At 39.7% G+C, this 20,696-nt stretch overlaps 1 protein-coding gene across 2 annotated transcripts in view; it reads right to left on the minus strand.

Annotated features, from left to right (window-relative positions):
• Window positions 1-20,696, minus strand: part of LOC122834385 (ataxin-7) — a 30,210-nt gene that overhangs the window by 2,223 nt on the left and 7,291 nt on the right. The window contains exons 3-12 of one of the 2 annotated variants that reach the window (XM_044122788.1): window positions 18,906-19,118; window positions 18,617-18,685; window positions 9,315-9,419; window positions 4,645-4,924; window positions 3,603-3,726; window positions 3,380-3,488; window positions 2,973-3,055; window positions 1,117-1,397; window positions 817-1,006; window positions 617-738 (exon numbers count right to left, since the gene is read on the minus strand). In XM_044122788.1, the coding sequence (XP_043978723.1) occupies window positions 617-738; window positions 817-1,006; window positions 1,117-1,397; window positions 2,973-3,055; window positions 3,380-3,488; window positions 3,603-3,726; window positions 4,645-4,924; window positions 9,315-9,419; window positions 18,617-18,685; window positions 18,906-19,110 (1,568 nt within the window). In that variant the 5' untranslated portion in view covers window positions 19,111-19,118. Of the gene's footprint in view, window positions 1-616; window positions 739-816; window positions 1,007-1,116; window positions 1,398-2,972; window positions 3,056-3,379; window positions 3,727-4,644; window positions 4,925-9,314; window positions 9,420-18,616; window positions 18,686-18,905; window positions 19,119-20,696 lie in introns of both variants that reach the window. The other variant, XM_044122787.1, reaches the window with a different exon arrangement.

Raw genomic sequence — 20,696 nt, forward strand, 5'->3', positions numbered from 1 at the left:
TCATTGTGAGAGTTTATACTTTAGCAGACTCAAAAGTTCTAGATATTATTCTGTTTCTCATAACGTTCTGGTCATTTATGTAGAAAGTATCATAAATAATGAAACCCCAAAATGCTCACTTTTGGTTTAGGAGTGTGAGAAAAAGCAAATTAACTCCTTTTAAATCAGTACAATAAAAAAAACAACTTAGTCTTGGATTTTCTTACTTTTAAGGTAGATTGTTTAAAGTTTCACACATTTTTTAAACAACATTCAAAGGTTTGATAAAGTGAAATTAAAGTAGTAGAGAGAGCAAAAAAGCAGTGAAACAGAACACTAATGTATTTTTTAAAGTTTGTATTAAATTGGTAACTGAACACTGCAAATGCTGATAGCGAATGAGTTAAAATCAATATCTGGTTTAGCAAATGAAACGTATAAATCACTGACAATAACTGCATTTGCTAAGAATTATTAGTTGTTTTGTTTTTTTTGGCTTTGGAATAAAAAAATCTAAAAAATCAAAAAATTTTTCAGGAGCTGAAAAATAATTTAAAAAACCCTAAATCACACACTTTTCTAGACTATTGCATTCAATATGTGGTGCTGAAACGGAACAAAAACTAGAGATTCTCACTTCCACATCTGAGAGTTAACATGCTTTTCCATCATGGTGGTCAGGGCGCATCGCACTCTGTCCCACCGCCTATCAAAGGAGTAAAAGCCTCTCCCCATCAGTCGACTCCCAAAGGTACAGTACTGGGAAGAGAGACGGGGTTTAGGTGAGAAACAAAAACAGCCATTCTTTGTGCTAGAAAGTGTGCTAACAGGACTTACAGCTGCCGGTCGAGGGTGGTAACCTGAATAGAGGAAGTCCAGTTTGTCCGTGCCATCTTCCCGCTCCTCGTTCTCGCCCTCGTCACTTGAGGGTCTGGATAAAAGGTCTGGGGCAGGCTGGGGATGGTGCAGGGACTCGTGGACTACTGACGGATCCCCAGAGGAACCTCCAGCGTGACTGTTGTTCAGTCTGATTAACGCAGATAAGACAGAAACGCTCACAGACACATGCTAACTGTTTCAGGAAACCACGCAAGCACAACACCAAAAGTATTTGAACGAACGCTGCGCGGTGCTTACCGAGGAAGACCAGGACTGTGAAATTTGGGCTTTCCGAGTGACAAAGGCTTTGTGGTATCAGGGGCTGGTCCGTTGCCATGAGAAACCGGGTGGGTGTCATGGCTAGGGGCGAGCTGGGGAGAGGGGTGTGGGTCCCTGAGGGGGGCAGATTGCTGGGAATGGGTTTGGTGCAGTTCTCGTTCCCTGTCCCGCTCTCTCGTTCTGTTCTTGTGTTCCGCCAGCAAAATGTCGAAGCGCTTCCTTCGCCCAGGCACGGCCCTCCGATGGCCTAAGGAATGTGTCTGCAGGGGCGTTAAAACAAATAGCAATGCAAACGGCTGCAACGTTTTTCCTCACCACAGTTTTTCCTTCCACTCAACCTTCCATTAAAATGCTTTAGAAGAAGCACTCTGAACAGCCGGCGTCTTCAGCAACGCCAAAGACGACAAACATTTCTGTTGAAAAAATGTTTTTAAGCCAGTCTTTTGTCACATCGCAACAGAATTTTGGGTTTTCGTTACAATTATAAGCCCAGAGAATATATCACCCTGTGGTTCATAAACATGTGACATTAGTTTCACTTTCAGAGTTACTGTCATAAGGTTACTTTTTGTGAACACTCAAATTAATTAAGGCTCCCATATTGGGTGCTGTTCAGCAGTTCTTACATCCAAGATAAATTTCCTCATAATCAGTGTCTGTTCATCACTGCAGACTGCTTGGTATTAAGTTCTGTATTCAGTATTAAGAAACAGCTTTTGACAAATTTCAGAGATACAGAGCCCTTTAAGGCCACTTCAGGTAAAAAATAATGGTATTTAATCTAGTCTTTAAATATATTAATAGTTATTTCTGCTCTCATGGTCCCACTAATGGAAAGCAACAGTAAGAGAAACTATCCAGACTTTACTCAAACAACATGCAGCATGTCATAACTGGGGCTGCAACGAATGATTATTTTAGTTATTGATTAATCGATTGTTCTGATGATTAATCAGATTACACATTGGCACATTCTGCGGCTCTTTTCTGCAATATTTGAAATATATTAAAAGATGCAAATAATTAAATCGACAAAATAAATATTTTATTGCTTTAAATGCAACGGCAGCATTCCTTTGGTTTACATGTGATCTTTTGTAGGGAAGGATGCATTCACAGCTAAAAATGCTTCCACCATCAACATGTGAAAAGCTCTGCGCTTTCTGCTCGACTCATCATCAACACAGCTGTTGATTAGGAATAATTTGATAGGTGATTGATAGAAGTTTTTTTTTTTTTCTTTTTTACAGAATTTGAACGAGGTGAAACTGTGCCACTTGAGGAGTTCTGCGTAGAACATATTTACAAAGTTTTTATTGTAAATGTAAATACTTTTGGACATCTTTGGCTTAATTACTGCTCTGAGTGTGTTGTTCCTTCAGCAACTGGCCTTTTTTTGAGTCTTTGTCCTCCAAGTAACAACTGAATGATTACCAAGTTAGCTGACGATTATTTCAATAATGCATTCGTCGCGATTAGTCCGATTAACCATTTCAGCACTAGTCGTCATCGCGATAAATCGTAATTCTGATTACGATAAAACCAATAATGGTAAATTAGTTTTAACCAGCAGAAATGACGGAAATGTTTCTCGAAAGAGCCTAAAGACATTAAACCCTCAGTTGCGTTGAAGGTGAAAACTTTACTAAGATTCACCGTAGACAGAAAAATGAGAATTTCTGCCAAAAAAAATAAATTAAATTAAATTTTGAGATTAATCTCAGAATGTTTTTTTAGAAAAACTGTGGAGTTTGAAGTCAAATTTCCGTGAGCAAATGTTGAAGATGCCCCGTTCAGGATCTGCTCATTTGCTGAGGTAAAAGCAGCGTGGTTACCTTGCATGTTAGTGATCTTGTGCAGGGTTTCCGACCCGTAGCATCCATAACGCCACAGTGAATATCAGGATTGAACTCACGCTCTACAAGCACAAAAAGTCAGGGCAAAAAACAAAACAAAACAAAAACACGTTAGCTCGTTCGTTACCAACATATCCTCTGCGTCTGTCTTTGAAACGTTAATCAGATGAAATCTGTTTCTCGTTAGAGGTGGTCATTCTAAGATGAACACATTAGGGAGCTGATGTAATATGTGAAAATTGAAAAAGACTGCAAGAAAGAAACATGAATATCTAGAAGAGTTAGATGATTAAAGAGCAACAAAAGACAGCAATCGTGATGGTATTAAATAAAAATAATCTGGATAATAAAAAAAAAAAGGTGTCTTTGTTCCCCTTCCGACTGACCTGAGACCTTCTTGTTAACGTGGCGTTTGCTACTGGTGCTGCTGTCTTGCTTCTTGTCTGCGGGGAGGCCCTTGCCGTTGGGAATGGGACCAGATACCAGCAATGGAGGCTTTGGTATGAGGGGACAGTTAAGGCCTGGTTTAAGGGCTGATGATGATGATGACGGCAATGAAGAGGACGACGACGACGACGACGTGGGAGTCGTGATGGCGGCAGTGCTCACAGTGGCGTTAGAAGAGGGCGTAGAGGAGGAGGAGGAGGAGGAAGTGGCGGGGGCGGAGGGAGCCTGCAGCGGCTTCGCTGACGACTCCACCTTCAGGTGCATCTTCTCCACCTTCACAGCTGGGCTGGAAGAGAAGGTTACAGATATGAAATGCCTGTGGAGAAAGCTAGAGCCGATTTTATGGGTTTGCATGTTACATCTTTTGAAGTATCTGGATTTTCCTTCTTTTCCCCACCAGTGCACTCTTTGGGTTCCCATATTTTGGAGTGATTTCTGGCGGCCATCTTGTTTGACAAGCATGGTTTCCAGCTTCTGTTTATTTTGACTTTAAAGTCATGTCAACAATTCATTTATTATTATTTTTAATTACGAGAATAAAGTCGCAGGTTTAGGAATTTGATGAGAACTTGACCGCAACGAATAAAAGATTTAAATGAGAAATGTTCGCATCCTGAAATCGGTTTTGCAGGCAAGGACATATTTCATCTGTTACCACATCAGCATCTAATTATAATCAGCAATGACTGAGTTGGTTCTGTCAGATCTAGAAGCTTTTTTCTCATTAAACCCATTTTTTTCCCTCTTAATTTTACGATGTTATTCTGGTAAAATCCCACCATTATTCTGTTAATATTATGACTTTATTCTAATAATTAAACAAGATAATTAAACACTTGTACTCCGTTGCACAACTCTCAGGAGAGACGACTGAAATAAAAGCCACTCTTTGAGAAAAACTTCTGTCATTTGCAATGTCTTTTTTAGAAAAGAAAGCAAGACAGAAACATTTATTAAAATCGGGAAAAAAAACAAAAACGGAGATTTTTTTTTTTAAGCCAAATCGCCCGGAGAATCACCAATGCAGAAGGAAGAAAACTGTGAGCGAGAGATGCAGAACCATGGAAGGGCCTGTTTGGACAAACCTGATCATTGATCAAAACCAACAGGAAGTTTGATACCTACATACAAGAAGTTCATGTTGAGCAACAAAGAACTCACAATTCCCAGAAAAGTTGGAACAACTAGAAAGATTAAAACTTACATTTTGTCCGATGGGCCCGTCCTGCACGTGGAGTGGGCGGGTCTTCGCTGAATGGTTTGCAGCTTGTCTTTGGCTGATTTCGGAAATTTGGGATTGGAGGAGGATGACAACGAAGACGACGACACGCTGGAGAGGGCGGTGGATGTCCGGCCAGGGATCCCTCCGCTTGGAACTCCGGCCACAGAGCCCGAGCTCAGTCCGCTGCCGGCACTTCGGTTTCTGCCCAACACCGGGAAGGGCGACGTGGAGACTGGCTTGCTGGTGGAACTGTGCCTTCTCTCTGCAATAGCGGCACAAAACAGACTCAAATCAACAAAACCAGTGCGAGCAATGAAATTGCTCGAAATTGCGCGAGGTGGGTAAAGGACCCGACGATTGTAGTCAAGAAGAACAGTGCTCCAGCATATTTTTACTCAAGTGAAAGGTAACTGTCCAAGAAATTACTGGAGTAAGAGTACAAAAAGTATTTGCTAAAAAGTCTACTCAAGTAGTGTGTAACTGATCCAATTATCAGCAATATTTGAAAACTACATCATCAGGCGGACCAAAATGTAAAATTAAGTGGAATTTCTGGTATTTCATGGATGAAAATACCAATAATTCATATAAGTAATAATAATAAAATGGGGCAAAAGAAAAAAATTTCCAAATCAGTTTCTCACAAAAAAAAAAAAAAAAACTTAAGGAACTAACAAAAACTGTGGGTGTGCAGGGGCAAAACATGACCCACATATTGAGGCTTTATTCCTCGTGGCGGTGGTCGCGGGTTCGATTCCCAGCCTGGTGACATTTACCTCACGTCTTCCCCCTCTCTCATTACCCTGTTCCCTGACAGACTGCTTTCAAACAGAGGCCAACAAAACCTTTTTTAAAAAAAACAAAACAAAAAAAAAAAAAAAACAACCCAAAAAACCAAAAACCTGCAGGTCTGTGTCTGGTGAATCTTTGGTTAAAATGGTTTGTTCTTCGTTCAGTGTGTAGAGACTCAAGAAATTTTACTCAAGTAATAGTAGCAACACTTCATAATACATTTACTCAAGTAAAGGTAAAAAAAGGACAGAGTAGTAAAAATACACCTAAAAGTACTTTATTTTCCAACAAGGTTACTCAAGTAGATGTGACTAGTTACTGCCTCTTATGAAATTTTCTTAGACACAGTCAGACTAGATCACAATGAGGCATGAACAGGCCAACAGAGACGTGAATATTCTTCTTTAAAGCATTGAACAGGTTTCCCCCTGACAACAAGAAAAGGAGCATTTGTGATTCATGCCTCCACAGCCTAAAATAGAAACAGCCAATAGGTCAAGAGCTTTATTTCCAGACTGAGCATCACTCAACAGCTGCCGTGCAGATTGATAAAAGGCTGCAAGGGAGAAGGAAAGGTTAGGGCGAGTGTTTGTTGCGGAGAGGGAAAAAAGAAAGGGACAAAAATAGAAGAATGAAATATCACACATCAGATCCAAAACGAACTCTGATCAGTTGAGGAGTTTCCAGAATGAAAGACATGGTCGTGTGTCAGAGCTGGTCCAGAATCCCGGGAGGCGACCGCAGAAACGTTGAGTCTCATAACGGCACTCTCAGATGCTAATTTTAGAAATAAAGCAAATCAGGGGTCTGAAGACAAATTCAGCATTTACTCTGACATAGTTCTTGTTGATGTCCTCTGCTCCAACACATCCATTCATCCATTTTCTATTCACCCATTCTATGTTTTTGGACTGTGGGAGGAAGCCGGAGAACCTGGAGAGAACCCACCATGCACAGGGAGAACATGCAAACTCCATGCAGAAAGACCCCGGGCCGGGAATCGAACCCAGGACCTTCTTGCTGCAAGGCAACAGCTCTACCAACTGCGCCACTGTGCAGCCCCTGCTCCAACACAAGAGACAGAAAATGTTTTCAACACTGAAGCTTAGTCTGAATTCGTATCAGACAGTTCTGCTATGATAAGTGCATGGAAGCTGCAATAAGCAAAAACTGCAAGCAAGGAAAAGCGCATGGAGAAAGAAGACAAGAAAGGAATCCAAAACAGGGAGTGAGGAGATGACATTTGTTGTATCGTTTATCACAAACTATAAAACTTCCCTGGTGGTAAATAAAAAAACAAAAAAACCAAAACTGACAGTATGATCGGAATGTTATTTTTTTTTGCTATTTTCTCCACACTGTTTGTTGCACAAGAGCATCAATAAATATCAGCGAATGCAGTCACTGTGTGCAGCTTAGTGACACTTTTATTTAAGTAAGTGGAGAAGAGAAGGTTAGATAATTTGGAATGTTTTCCAAAAACAAAATTTGGGTTTATTAATACTGTGCCATGCAGTCAAACATTACTAATAAATAATAAAAAAATTTAAAAAACTCACACAAACCAAATGCCACACTTCCATACTGGTTATAACCTCACAGCAACACCTAAAACATCCTAAATATATTCAGAATACACTTGTCAGTAAATAAAGCATTTCAAATGCATTCATCCAAGAAAAAAGAAAGAAAAAAAACCCCAAAACATATTGGTTTGTGGACGTCTATTAGACCAGATCTGCACCTGTTCAACAGATTCATAAAAGGGCAGAAAAGTGAACGGGCGCTTGCAGAGTCCCGTCCTGTAGTTAGCGCTCCTCCTCCCTTCCCCCTGCTGCTCAAACCCCTTCCAGAAGACAGATGGGCTCAAAGAAGCACGTTCACATCATATTGAGACGATCTGGACGGTACCGAGATCAGTGCTTCTGCCCCGGTGATAACTCCGCATGGGGTCTTCCCGTAATGACATCAGAGGGAAGAGCATGGAGTAAAAGCTCAGCAAGAGACCTGCTAATCTGTACGGCCGCGTACAGCTGCAGAGCTGCACTTTAATTTGACACTTTTGTTGCATAGTTGAAACAAAAAAAAAACTAATTAAAACTGAAGCGTATCTGCAACTAATTTGATACAAAAAGTGAACCAAGAGAAGAAGAAAAAAGAAAGAAAAATTGAATACTGCAATTTTAATGAGTCCTGAGATTCAACGCTGCAAATACGAGGATTTACTTATAATCACTGCAGAGGGTGAATCCTCGGCTCCTGAAAAGCTACAATTTCATCAAGGCTTTAATTTCATTTACTGCCAGGGGACTAACCTCCAGGTTTTTCTCACCCCCCTATGTCTCAAATTAACAATCACCCTGACAGGTTTGACAGCCAATCTACACGGTGAGCAGATCAGAAATAAAATATCCCACACTGGTGATAATGTTTAACGACGTAGGAGGAGTCAAGTGAACGTTGTTAGCATAATTGTAGAGGTAATTCCTTGCAGGAGCACAGCGCTGTTCTGGCTCCCCCTGGTGGCTGACCTTGACAAGAGTTACAGGTGTCACACTTTAGAGAGGATAAAAGGCAACGAGAAGAATCCACTGACAAATGATAGCATTAAAATGGTACTTTATCAAGTATTGATTTTTATTTTTAAAAAAATGGAAGGCACCTCTGATTGGGACTGAACGTGGGTCCTTGAACAGCTCCAATGATATGTTTTTGCATTGATTTTAAAAATAAGTCTATCATGGGGCCTCATAAGGTGTCTAGCAGACATCTTATGAGGCCAAACAAGTTGACCTATGACCTTTTAAAAGAGGTCCTTCCTCTTTTAAAAATAATTTACAGTACACATGTGGAGACTCTTAAAATTAACTAGCTCTTATTTAACTTTTTATTGACCAGGAATAGTTCATGTAAATGGGTGTTTTTTTTTGTCCTTTTAGTGTAATTTACTCATTTTGCTTTTTGTTTTTGTCTAAAATATTTTTGCACTTTAGTCAACTTATCTAATTAAATGTGTTATATATGTACAATTGACATAAACAGTGACATTGGACGTGGGAGTTTTTGTTAAATTAGGTTTAAACAGGTGTAAAGCATGGCTTCGCCTAATGTAGTTGAAATAGAAGATACCCCAGCTACTCTTAAATCATTTATTTGCCAGTATTTCATGTTTCTGGTAGGAATGAGAAATGGGAACGGAATAAGATCAATATGAAAGAACAACGGATGGCTGGATGTCACTATCACAGCAACAGCAACTAGGAAACAGTGCATGTTGTACTTCAGACCGTTTACTGACAGTTGAAGAGCTTTCCTAAAGTTTGAAGAGAAACAAAGAAATCCAAAAAAAGAAAAACATCAGATTGTTGACTTTGTGGCAAAGCAACGGATTAAAAGCATTTTTTGCAACACAAATTAGATATTTTAACCTTCAAGATAACAGCGTGCACTAAAATATTATTTTATTAATCAAATCATAGCGTTTAAAAAAAAATAAAAAATCTGTATATTGCTAAATAATTTTCAAATGTACTCAATATTATTTAACTTTAACAAGTACCCATCCAATGTAGAGGCAGCTGTTAACAGTTTGTAAATGGGTTTTTTATCAAGGCATTCTACCACAACTGACCTTTTGAGGACATTTATGTTGATACGGCCCGAAATGATAATGCATCTGACACCCCTGCTTTACCTGGTAACTACACAAAAAAGCATCAGCCATCGACTGTAACATAAAAACATCCATTAAATATCCTCAGAAAGAACAAAACAAGCCCCGTGACTCAGAGGCTGTACATCTACCAGCAGAGATCCCAGGATCACAACGTCGTGACAATCAGCCTTTGAGTGACACTTACCGTAGTGTGCTTGGAAGGCTTGTGGCTTGACCACATGACCGCAGTGGCTGCACATCACCAGGTAGAAGTCGTCCTGTGCGGGACACTGACCAAATATGGGCATGTCTGCAAATGGTGCACAGAGAGCTCTAGTTAAGGAGGGGAAAACAAGTTCAACCTGCATTCATCACATTCATTTATCTCTGAAACAGTCATTTGATGTCATAACTTTGTGGCGGCTCCACACAGGTTCATCTCAGCATAAAGGAACTCCCTGTTTTTATGTACATGAATGAAAAGAACACCAGACCACAAACTGTTAGCAATTTAGTTTTAAAAGCTAATTTACACATTACAATATATTTCTTAAGTATAATGCAGAGTTGGGGAGTGCTGTGGTGGCGCAGGGGGTTAGTACAACCCACGTTTGGAGGCCTTAGTCCTCGACGCGGACGTCGCAGGTTCGACTCCCGGCAACCCTTGCTGCATATCTTCCCCCTCCCCTCACCCTCCTTCCTGTCTGCCTACTGCCACAAAAATACGAGCCACTAGCGCCGCAAAAACTCTTCGGAGAAAAAAAATTGAAAAAAATTTAATAAATAAATAAGTATAATGCAGAGTTACAGAGTACTTTGTGTCAAACTGCCAAGTAAAATCTGCACAAGGGACTTTGCTCTTACATGGGGGGAGCAGGAAACGGATCAGCAATAGGGTTCTATTCACCAAGGAGAGCAGTGACAAACGTAAAAATAAGAGAAATGCTGAGGTAAATGAGATAAGAATCAAAAATAGGTTACTCAAACCTACAGCCTGAATAAAGTTTGACCCATGGTGCTAACTGGACCGCCTTACAGACACAAAGAAAACTGGTGGCAACAGAAAGCTGGATTTTTTAACGTTTTGTGCAAAAGCTGATTGTTACGTTGGACGTTAGGAATCTTTGGTCTAATTAAAAATTTTAAAGACTTCAAGCACGTATAACTCAATTCGTGACATCGACAACCACTTTCATTACCAAGTCCCAACAAGTCCAAAACACTTCCAAAAAGCTTCTCAATAGAAATATGTGGGATCAAAAAAATGTGGCTGCACATCAGACCACAAACTCTGAGGGGAGGGACAGAAGGGGGCGTAGAAGAACAACTCTTTGCTATACTTGCTAGGATAATCATCAATGAAAAACCTGATAGCTTTTATTTATGGACAAGAATCTTTACTGCAGCACACTCAGCTTAGTTTTAATGAAAAACAATCATTAACAACAATGGGAGGGGAAAAAAACATGCTACATTGTCTTGCTTTGGATTCATACCCATTAAACTTCCCCCCCCCCATTTTGTCAAGTGACAAACAAACTTCAAAGCATTTCATTTAGATGTATTCACAAAGACACGGGGGAGCATATTTTTCAAGGTTTTCAACATATTCAACAACAAAAAAGTAACTACAGTAGAAAACCAAAGGCATCACAAAGACTACAGCACCTGCAGCACACGTTAGAGAGGATGGAGTTTAACATCTTTCAGTCAATATGGAAAATGCTGAGCGTGGCAGAGAAACTCCACATGACCATAAAAACAGCATTTGCATTGAGAAACAAAGTGGTGGCAGAAGCATGGTGGGGGAAGTCTTTATCCAGCCGGGACAGGGACGCTGGTCAGAGTTGTTGAAAATATACATGCAGTGAAATACAAGTAAAGTATTCTATCGATTTTTCTTACGATTAATCAGATAAAATAAAATTGATGAAATATAATAGTGGTAAATCTGGCATAACACCAGTGTTACTATCGGATATCAATATCAGTCTTATTTTCATTTTAAGGATGTCTATTGGTCCCCCCAAAACGATGAAAACCCGGGCATCATCATTAATCAATAAAATCCCCACGGGCCGAACTTGAAAATTGGTTGTTATGCCACTAAAACTTAGCTTTTGTCAACAAATCAGAGGCGGAAGTCAGAGGTACGAATAACGCAAATAATGTTCCGGTCGGAATCGGGTGCGCTAAATAATAAAACATAAATTAATGAAGCTTCGAGGCAGGTAAATTTTCCTCAAGGAATTTTGATATTTGAGGTACTCGAATCATTCGAGGAATCGTTTCAGCACTAAAGTGAAATTTATGAAATGGCCCAAAGTCCAGACCATCCAATTTTAATTCAAACTAAACTTGCAGCTGTAATTAAAGAAAGGTGGTGTGAGTGTGTTTGCTCGGTTAAGTTGCGTATTTATCTGTGGTATATTTGCTGACCTTCTGAAGACCATTGAGATCTACAGAGGCCAAAGTCTGGTTCTAATGTAAAGGACCCTCTTTTTTAAGAGTTACGGGTTACATGTAGAGATTTGATGTGGTTTAAGTTTCGGTTGAGGTTAGGGTAAGTGATTGAGTTTGCCATAAATGCAGGTATGAAAATAAACAAAAGTCAACACAAAGTCCTAATATGGGTAGAAATACAAACTTGTGTTTGGTGGTCTGAAAGCCATTACGGACTACTCTCACAAAACATCCAAATAAACTACACTGACGTTTTTTGTTATAAAACAACCAAAAGTAAAAACAAAAAAGAAAAAAAAAAGGTTCTGTGTTTATAAATAGTTTTACATGGTGGTGTGTGTGCAGCCTCTCCACCCACCAACTCCACCTCACACCTTACATACCCCTCTCCTTCAAATCGGGAACAGAGTTTCTGTGTTGAGAATCTACAGCCAGAATCAGAAACCACCTCATTAAGGACGCTAATTAAGAGACTGCCTGGGGTGCTGGGATGAGATGAGCAGAGGAGAGAGGATACAAGAGAAGCCAAGTGGAGCCCCTCTCTCTCCAAGAGCTACTTGGCGATGGTTGTCAAGGGTTCTCCAAACATCACTGGCTGAGTCTGGGAGGGAGGAGAGCCATTAAGCAAAGACCGTATAAAAGCATCTACCTGCTGGGCTGCCTCTCAGAGAGGTCAGCGGCAGTGTTTGGATGAATTGACAAGCCTGCAGCTTCTTAATATGTCAATTGGTTGAATCCTGTCGGCCAAGTGTCTCCTTCAGTAGCCGTGGTGTGGAAAGGCTTATTGTAGAAAGTTTGGTGTGTGTGTGACATAAAGAGGGGACAGTCTTCTGTAGGATATGAAAGGCATGTATTATTTTACCTAAAAATAAAGTGGACAATTTCTAAATCAATCATTTCTGAAGTGATGTTTAACAAAACATCACATTTTTTTATTTTTTACTTCAAATATTCAAAGCCTGAGCTTACCGATTAAATGTTTCAGAGAGAACCGCTTCTCAACTTTGAGGCACAATGGAGTGATCTTTTCTTTTTTATTTTATTTTTCAACATCCCACCTTTAAGATACTTCACTGTATCAGCGATCCACATGCACCACAGAAAGACTAAAACAAAGTGACACGATTCCAAAGCTAGTCCAGAGGAATCGTGTTTTGTGATGCGCAGCAGGTAGCAGGTTGTTTGCTCCAAAGCAGCGCAGTGAAGAAGAGGAAATGGGTTTAGCAGAAAAATGGCTGATGATCATGAAGTTTTAGCTACAGATGAAGTGAAAAGTTCATATGAGTGCAGGCGGGGGGAAGGATGTCAAAAACATTATTTCGAAACATTATTCGAAACATTATTTGCTTACTTTGCTTTTCTCCTTAATGTTCCAGTATTTTATACTCTTAAGACAATCTTAGGGTGTGCAACTAGGCCTTCGCTTTATCAGGAAAACATTTATTAGTGATTCTGCTGTTGGATTTTATAATTACATGACTTGTGAGTAGAGCATCACATAAAGTATGGGGTATCAATGAAGTGCAAGTCTAACAAGCCTTAAGATATTATTTTTATATTTAGGACTGGAAAATACTGCATCCATGCTGTCCTTTGTAACTGTGATATTGTGCACACTGTAACAACAGCGATTCAATATACTTTTAGCTCTAGGAGGAACCTTACAATGTGGTTTTCGTTTATTAGGAATGACTGTGGCTCAGAGGGTTAGTGGTCGTCTTGCAATGACTGTAGGTCCAATTCCAGCTTCCTCCTGTAACACGTCACTTAACTGATCTGCGTAGGTAGGTTATAAATGTGTGTCAATGTTGTGGCTCTATTGTAAAGCACTTTAAGTGGTCAAAATGACTGTAAAAGTGCTATACAAGTTCAGTTATTTACCATTTACAACCCATTTGAAGATGGTGGGGCAAAAAGGCCAGAAGAACATAGAAAACCCTAAACTCTAGCAAAGCTTGAGGTATAACAGAACCAAACAAAGAGCTGAGAACCAGGCCGAGGCCTTGGCAACACAAGAACGAAGAGGAGAAATCGAGCCTGTGAGTCTTAGAGGAAAACAGTGAGTCTAGTTAATTTCAGCATCCTCAGCCATGGCAGTGATAGATGAGCTAGGTGTGATCGTAGCGGCTCCAACAGCCTCTGAGCGCCACACATGCTGGCTCAGTCTGACCCGTGGCTGACAGTGGCGCTGCGTTTCCCAGCTTTGCTAACTGTGACAGAGCCACTGTAAAATTCATAAAAAACCCATAACAGACTGCTGAACTCATAAATCATTAATTGGCTTTTATTTCTACGATGTGTGTGTTCTGGTAATGATCTGCGTAGAAACACAGCTATACCACAGGAGGAATCTAACGGTGACTCATAATGGAGAGGTGAAGTCATCCGCTTCTGGTACCCCTTCTACACACACACACACACACACACACACACACACACATGCAGACAGACAGTTTTTATGAAGGCAAACTTCTGGCATGATCAGCATGTGTTGATCAGGCTCTATGACATAGACAACCGTCACCGACAGACGCTGCTACATAACAAAGAACGTGTTCCAAGCTGGCTGCAAGTCGGCTAATCTAGCAGCCCTAGCAGAAATTTTAAAACGACCATTCTGCCCGTCAGTCTTCATCTGACCAGGGGAGGAATTAATCTGATATGCCGTCAAATGACACGTCCTCACAGAGATCCAAAGAATCCCTCTCAAGACTAGTCACTACTTAAAATGGATGCAGAGAGACTATTAGAGCTAAAAGAGCCGTCTCTTTGAAGACACGAACACATGTGGCAATAAAGCTGCGCTCCTGTCACTTGGAGCTTCCAGGAATAGTGTATTGGTCTTAGGATATGTACACAACACACCATGTTGACCAATGAGAATTTAATATTAGATAGAGCACCAAACACAAGGCCTGGCTGTAATCCTTAACTTTCTGAAACTCGTGAAAAGTAAAGAAAGATTAGACTGGGATTGGGGCTGCGCGGTAACAGCAAAACATGAGACAGAATGTTGACAATAAAACACAATAAATACACAGACAACTGTAAATGTTGTTCACAGCAAAAAGAAGAAAGATTGACAATAGAAAGGGAAGATATTGGAAAAAAAATTCTAACAAGAGTTTCACAATATATGAATCGATATGGCAAAATCAAGATTGCAAAAGACTGTTTGAGTGCAACGTTTGGAAGGATATAAAATGTCAAGAGTTAAGTGTTCATTCATTACAATCCGCAACATATCTGGCTGGTTAAATGCCTCTTAACATCCACACCAGGTGCATTTCTTTAGTCAATAACGTACTAAAGTTCACAGCGAAACAACGGGTTATTAAGTGATGCTAAAGAATAAAACGTGTTAATTACAATCTACTTCAGTATTAGCACTTTGCAGCATCAGTATTGCAATATTTTCCTAAAAGCCACTCACCTATTTCAATTACATTTAATAGATCCTGTTTTGGCTATGTAAAAACTGATGATTCTCAGTGACAAGCCAAACATCTTAATATACCCCTACAGCATCCAATCCTCTAAAGAGGATATTAATGCCATACGCCACATAATTACTTAACAGAAATGCTCTAATTAGACTTTTAGATGTTGATGCAGATTTCTGGTTTTATTAGAGGTCTGATTTGGCGATTAGGGGTCAGAAAACTGCCACATTTTAATCACTGGTAATTTGGTCTGTGCATCACTACCTCATATCTACAAAACTTCTTTGCATAATTGATAAAGCGATTAAGATAAAATGCCTAATATATTGTGCAACCCTAATTAGGACAAATTGTAATAAACGGATGTTGGTTATTTACTTCTGAGTCATTTGTTTTAGATAATAAAAATGACTCAACAAGGAGAAAATCTCATATTCAGAGTTGATGCACAGATATTATAGGACAACACAGACCGTCCAAAAACAACAGAGATCAACAAAAGCCTCCAACACTCTTCCTATGGAAAACCTGGTAGAGATCTTACAGCAGTGTGTTTTTCCAGAGAGAGCAATGTCTATTGCATTCGGCACAGAGAAGGGGAGAACTGTGCTGGTGTTCAAGACATGGCAAACTTTGCCGCTGGTCACAAAACGGAGTAAAATAGGGAGGGCTCCAAACCTCTGCTTGAATGGAGCCTGTATCGGCAAAAAGCACTTGCGTCATGTTTTCAGACTTCGAGGACAAGAAAGATCAATCTGCAGCTTACATCTATGACATACAAAGAGCTTAGGGTTGCTGAGGAACTGCACCTGTAGGCAAGAACTCTACACTGCTCACTTCTGGTCTATGCAGGTTAAACTTCAAATTCCTGCTCCTGGGACATCCATACCTTATGATCACACTGCTTTCACACCCACTTGACACTTGGGAGCAAGGCTGTTCCTGCAAGTGTTTAGGTTATAGAACCTCTGAAGCTGCTTGAGGAAGACAGTTCAGCATCAAATATGCAGACTGGTTACGGCTCAAATAGACATTCAGATCATACAAGTCAATCTAATGCAAATGTGACTTCAAAACAAGCAAAAACAAAGGGGCTTGGTTTAAAAATCACTGTCATTGACATAAGCACTAGACACTGGATGTGTGTTGGGCATTTCTTCAATATTCAATAACATCTTGCCCTGTTCCACAGTGCAATCCTCTTTGTGGCCGTCGAAATCACGTCAATGCTTCTTGTACAGTTGTTGTTTGTCATCCTCATGTTATCTGCATCAGACTCTGCTGAACGTCCTACTCTGATGTGGTCTGAGCTCACCCTTTCACATCATGACCATCTCCGTTTTGTGCCTACCCAGTTAGGCCGGATCATAGTCGAAATTCCTGTAACGACTCTGATCCGGGCGGACTCGTTTAGGTGATCAGATGTTCAGAACATTTATAGATCTCAGACTGAAAGCAGGACCTGACAGGGAGCTTGAGCAATCGGCTATCGGCGATCACTAGACAAACTGCGATGTGCATCTGTGATTCGACCTCTATGGGTGTCCCTAATTTATGTGCAAAATTATTATTTCAACTATTTGGACAACTGCTAAAGTTGCTTTTGTAAAACATTTTGGTTTTCTAAACTCACATAATTTTACTCGACCAGACAAAACTAAAGCCAGGTTCATGGCGTGTAAATATTGGATACTGAAATCTTTCCTTCTGAGGGAACGCTAAAAAACTCTCTTGTATCGTTTTGACCACAGAATGACCACATTCTGTGTGCCGTCTGCCCAAATATTTATAGATTGTGTATAACACCAGGTCTCCAGAAAAGATTCCTCTGATAGTTCCTAAATTCTGTACTCAATTAGACAAAACTGCATTTTAAAACACATGCTCAGTATGTGTAGAATAGTATTCAGACCATGCTGAGTCCTGGTTAATTACTCAGTCATCTTATTTAATGAAAAAAAAAAAAAAACTTTTTAAAAGAATTGCAGCTTTTAATTTGCTTTTTAAATATGCGGGACACCTTTTTAATGTCTTATGTATTTTATTTCTTTTTGTTTTATGGTTGATTTTAATTTTGTATTTCCAAGACTAAGTTTGTCCTTCATGTTGACCACAAGTCTCTGCCAGAAGAGTGATCGTATCTCAAAAAAGACATTCTGGGCTAAAATAATGGCAGAGCTCAGGGATCGTTTGTTTTGCTGACTCGACTTCTAAAGACATAGGATATTCCCTCTGTTGTGTTGTAAATAATGCAATAAGAAGTAAAAATATACAAGTTTAATTTATAAAATGGTGATCCTACAATGGAAGAAACTGGTAGAAACCATTTTAGACTGGTTTCTACAATGAATTGAATGCTAACGTTTTACAAAAGGAAAGTAGAAGCCTCCTCTTACAAACAGTCTTTGTAACTACCACCTTTTTAGAATTGGGTCACTGTGATGTCTTAGGAAAAGGGAGTTTTTTAAGGATATAACACTGAGATTCAATTAAGAATGGTTTGTTTCTACACAGAGTTAAATTGCTGCTTTGAAACTTCATAGTGAATTGACTTAAAGCTCTTTTTTTACATGCTAAATGGTACAAATGGAGACACTTGGCAATAAAATTAGCTGTGCAACCATCAGTGTGTAGCTGACATTTATGCTGTAGTCACTTTACAATAAATAGCACTCCCGTCCTCTCAAAAACAGCTCCTATTTACTTTTGCGAGTTGCAGTTTTGAGAATTTCTGTTTTGAACAAAAACACCCGGAGTATAATTTACTTTCTATTTTCCCTGTAAAGGCAATATTTTCAAGGAAGTCATTGCTGAAGTTTAGGTTTAACAAGCACGTTTAGTTTCAAATGAACCAAATAGTCTTAATTTCAGGATTTAACTAAAATATTGAATTTTCAAAAACGATACAAGCTGAATGTCTCCTTTATTCAAGCCAGAATATTATTTATTGTTTTGTTGTATTAGTGGAAATATATTTTACAATAACGATTGTGGCTTTGAGTTTAATAAAAAAAAAAAGGTCAATCACTTACACACATTCTAACTACTTAAAAGATGCATCATTTATCTAATGTTGATTGAAAGTTTTATGGCGACATCCGAGTTATTTTGTTAAACAGACATTTTTGTTGGGATTTTTGGGTCACAACCTTTCACTGGTTTAAAAGTAAGTTCAGGGGTATACATTTAATTTCAGCTTTTAAAAGGCTGCAATTGCCTTTATTTTTAGCCTGCAAACATAAAGTTACACTACTGTTAATTCAAATGTAGTAGTTTAGATATTTCCTCACATGCATAAAGAAACATACTAAATCTGTGTTGCAGAGAGAAAACAATAAGCAGTGAGTATGTTTGGGCCTAAACTTATCTGCTGACTCCTATTGTTTTTGTGTACAAATGTAAAGGTGAAACTAAGCACGTTAACAAACATGTTTCATATTCAATAGCCAGTTGTTTACGTTGTTGTTTATGCGCATGAGCTACAGTAAGTTCAGACTGAACCGAACGCGTAAAGTGTTTTGAGCCACTGTGTCTTATGTTCAAACCCCTAGAACCAAAATACACCTTTGGCCCTACAGCGGAAAAAAAAAACAACACTCACCTTCTCTGCACAAACGCATGGCTTCTCGATTTTTCCCTAAGTCTTTGAAACTTTCCTCCGATTCAGCACCTGAAAACAAGGCGATCCGACACAGGCACAGATAAATAGTTGCACTTGCTTGTCTGACCGTGCTGCTGCTACCAGTAGCGTTTCTTCATATCCAGCCTAAAAACTGCATGCAATCGGCCGAATCAAAAAAAAAAAAAAAAAAAAAAAAAAAGGACGGGACTGGCAACTGTCGCGCTTCCCTTCGCTTCATCCCGCACATTCGGGACGCCGAGGAACTCACCGTCGTGTCCGTGGAGTTTGGCGGCGTCGACCCAGCTGCTCCAAGGCTGTCCCAGCATTATTTCAGGACTAGGCAGCGATCTCCGCTCCGCAACAGTCGCCATTGCTGTGGAGCCTTCTCCCCGCTGGATCTGCTGCTGCTTCAGCTGCTGCCTGGCCGCTCGGCTCTGCTCCCCCCTGACGTCATCTTCGGCCCTTTCCGACATTCTTTCCGCTACAATGTAACAACAGAGAGAGTCAGCTATGGGCGAGCTCGGGATAGGACGGCTTTCTTACCTACTGAATATTTAAAACGGCCGGCACTTGTGTTATTTTTGTGCAGACGACTGTCTCAGATGAAATAAAAATAATTTAATTAACCAACATGTGCCCGCTACTTCCTATGTACTGAACAGATCCAAGTCTTACTGGCAGTTCAGCTGGAGGTCTCTGGGTCGCAATCTAGTTAACACTGAAGCTTGTGTGTCACCTGACTCGTATGTGTTCATAAGCTTTGTTTCTTCCACTACGCAGAGCACATATTGAAACGATAACTTTGCTATAGCATTTTGCATTAAATTAGAAACAATATGAATATTGTTCCAGGGCCACTTTATTAGGTACATCTTGCTGGTTCTATCAGACATGACCCAGGATATGGTGTCAGAAACAACAATGAGGTAGACTGTGATGTTGAAACAATGCTCAGTTGGTACTAATGGGCCAAAGAAAAAATATTTCTCACGCCATTACACTACCACCAGCTGCGTTGGACGATGAAACACGGCAGGATACTCATGGGTTCATGCATCAGCTTCCAACCCCACCATCTGAATGTCACAGAGGAAATCAAGACTCGTTGGACCTGGCAACCTTTTCCCAATCTGTTATTGTCCAATTCTGCTGAGTCTGTGTAAATATACGCCTCAGTTTCCCGTTATTAGCTGATAAGAGCGGCATCCTGTCTGTGTTTCTGCTGCTGTAGCCCACCTGTGTAAAGGTTTGATATGTGGGTTCAGATATAGCCATCAACATACTTGGTTGTAACACCTGATTCTTTGTGCTAATGTGGAATTTTCGTCATCTTAAAACAATCTGTCCGTTCTCCTCAGAAAGAGACATATTTGTCCACTCAGATGAACCTTACTGGATGTTTTTGAACCATTTTCTGTGTAGTTGAGAGATGGTTGTGTGTGAAAACCCAAGACCAGCCCACAAGTCACCAACACCCAAACCAGTGCGTATATGTGAGCAATGCCTTTGAATAAATACTGATGATAACACAATGTTTTTCAGTCATTAAATATTTATGTTGAGTGAAATGAAATTTATTTTATTTATTAATTTTTTTTTTTGCCAATCCCCATTTTAAATAAACATTTAAAAATGCAAATCAGAAAAGTGTGACATCCACATGGTGCTGTTCATTCACCGTTGTTCTGAAGTCTTTAAAGAAAAGCTCTCCTGAAGTAAAATTAAGACATTATTGACATTGAGTTTAATTTTGGGGTATCAAACTAAAGAAGACTCAAGTTTCTATTTGTAAAAATGTTACGGAAATTGTGTTTTTATTCAACTTTGCAATTACGTACCACTAAAGTCCCAAGTAAGGTACATTTTGTCCGTTTTGAAAATAAAAGCCAAAAACAATCAAGGGATATGAACAGTGAATAATTTCCACAACCTTTCCTTGTGGAAATAGAGTGGAAACGGAACAGATGAGACACTGTCGGTGGAACGGTAACATGCATTACGATACCATCGGACTGGGTACAATGGTAAGTGACACCTTTCCAGAGTAAGTATTAGAACT

Source organism: Gambusia affinis, linkage group LG07 (genome assembly GCF_019740435.1).
Source record: "Gambusia affinis linkage group LG07, SWU_Gaff_1.0, whole genome shotgun sequence".
In the NCBI taxonomy this organism is placed as follows: domain Eukaryota; kingdom Metazoa; phylum Chordata; class Actinopteri; order Cyprinodontiformes; family Poeciliidae; genus Gambusia; species Gambusia affinis.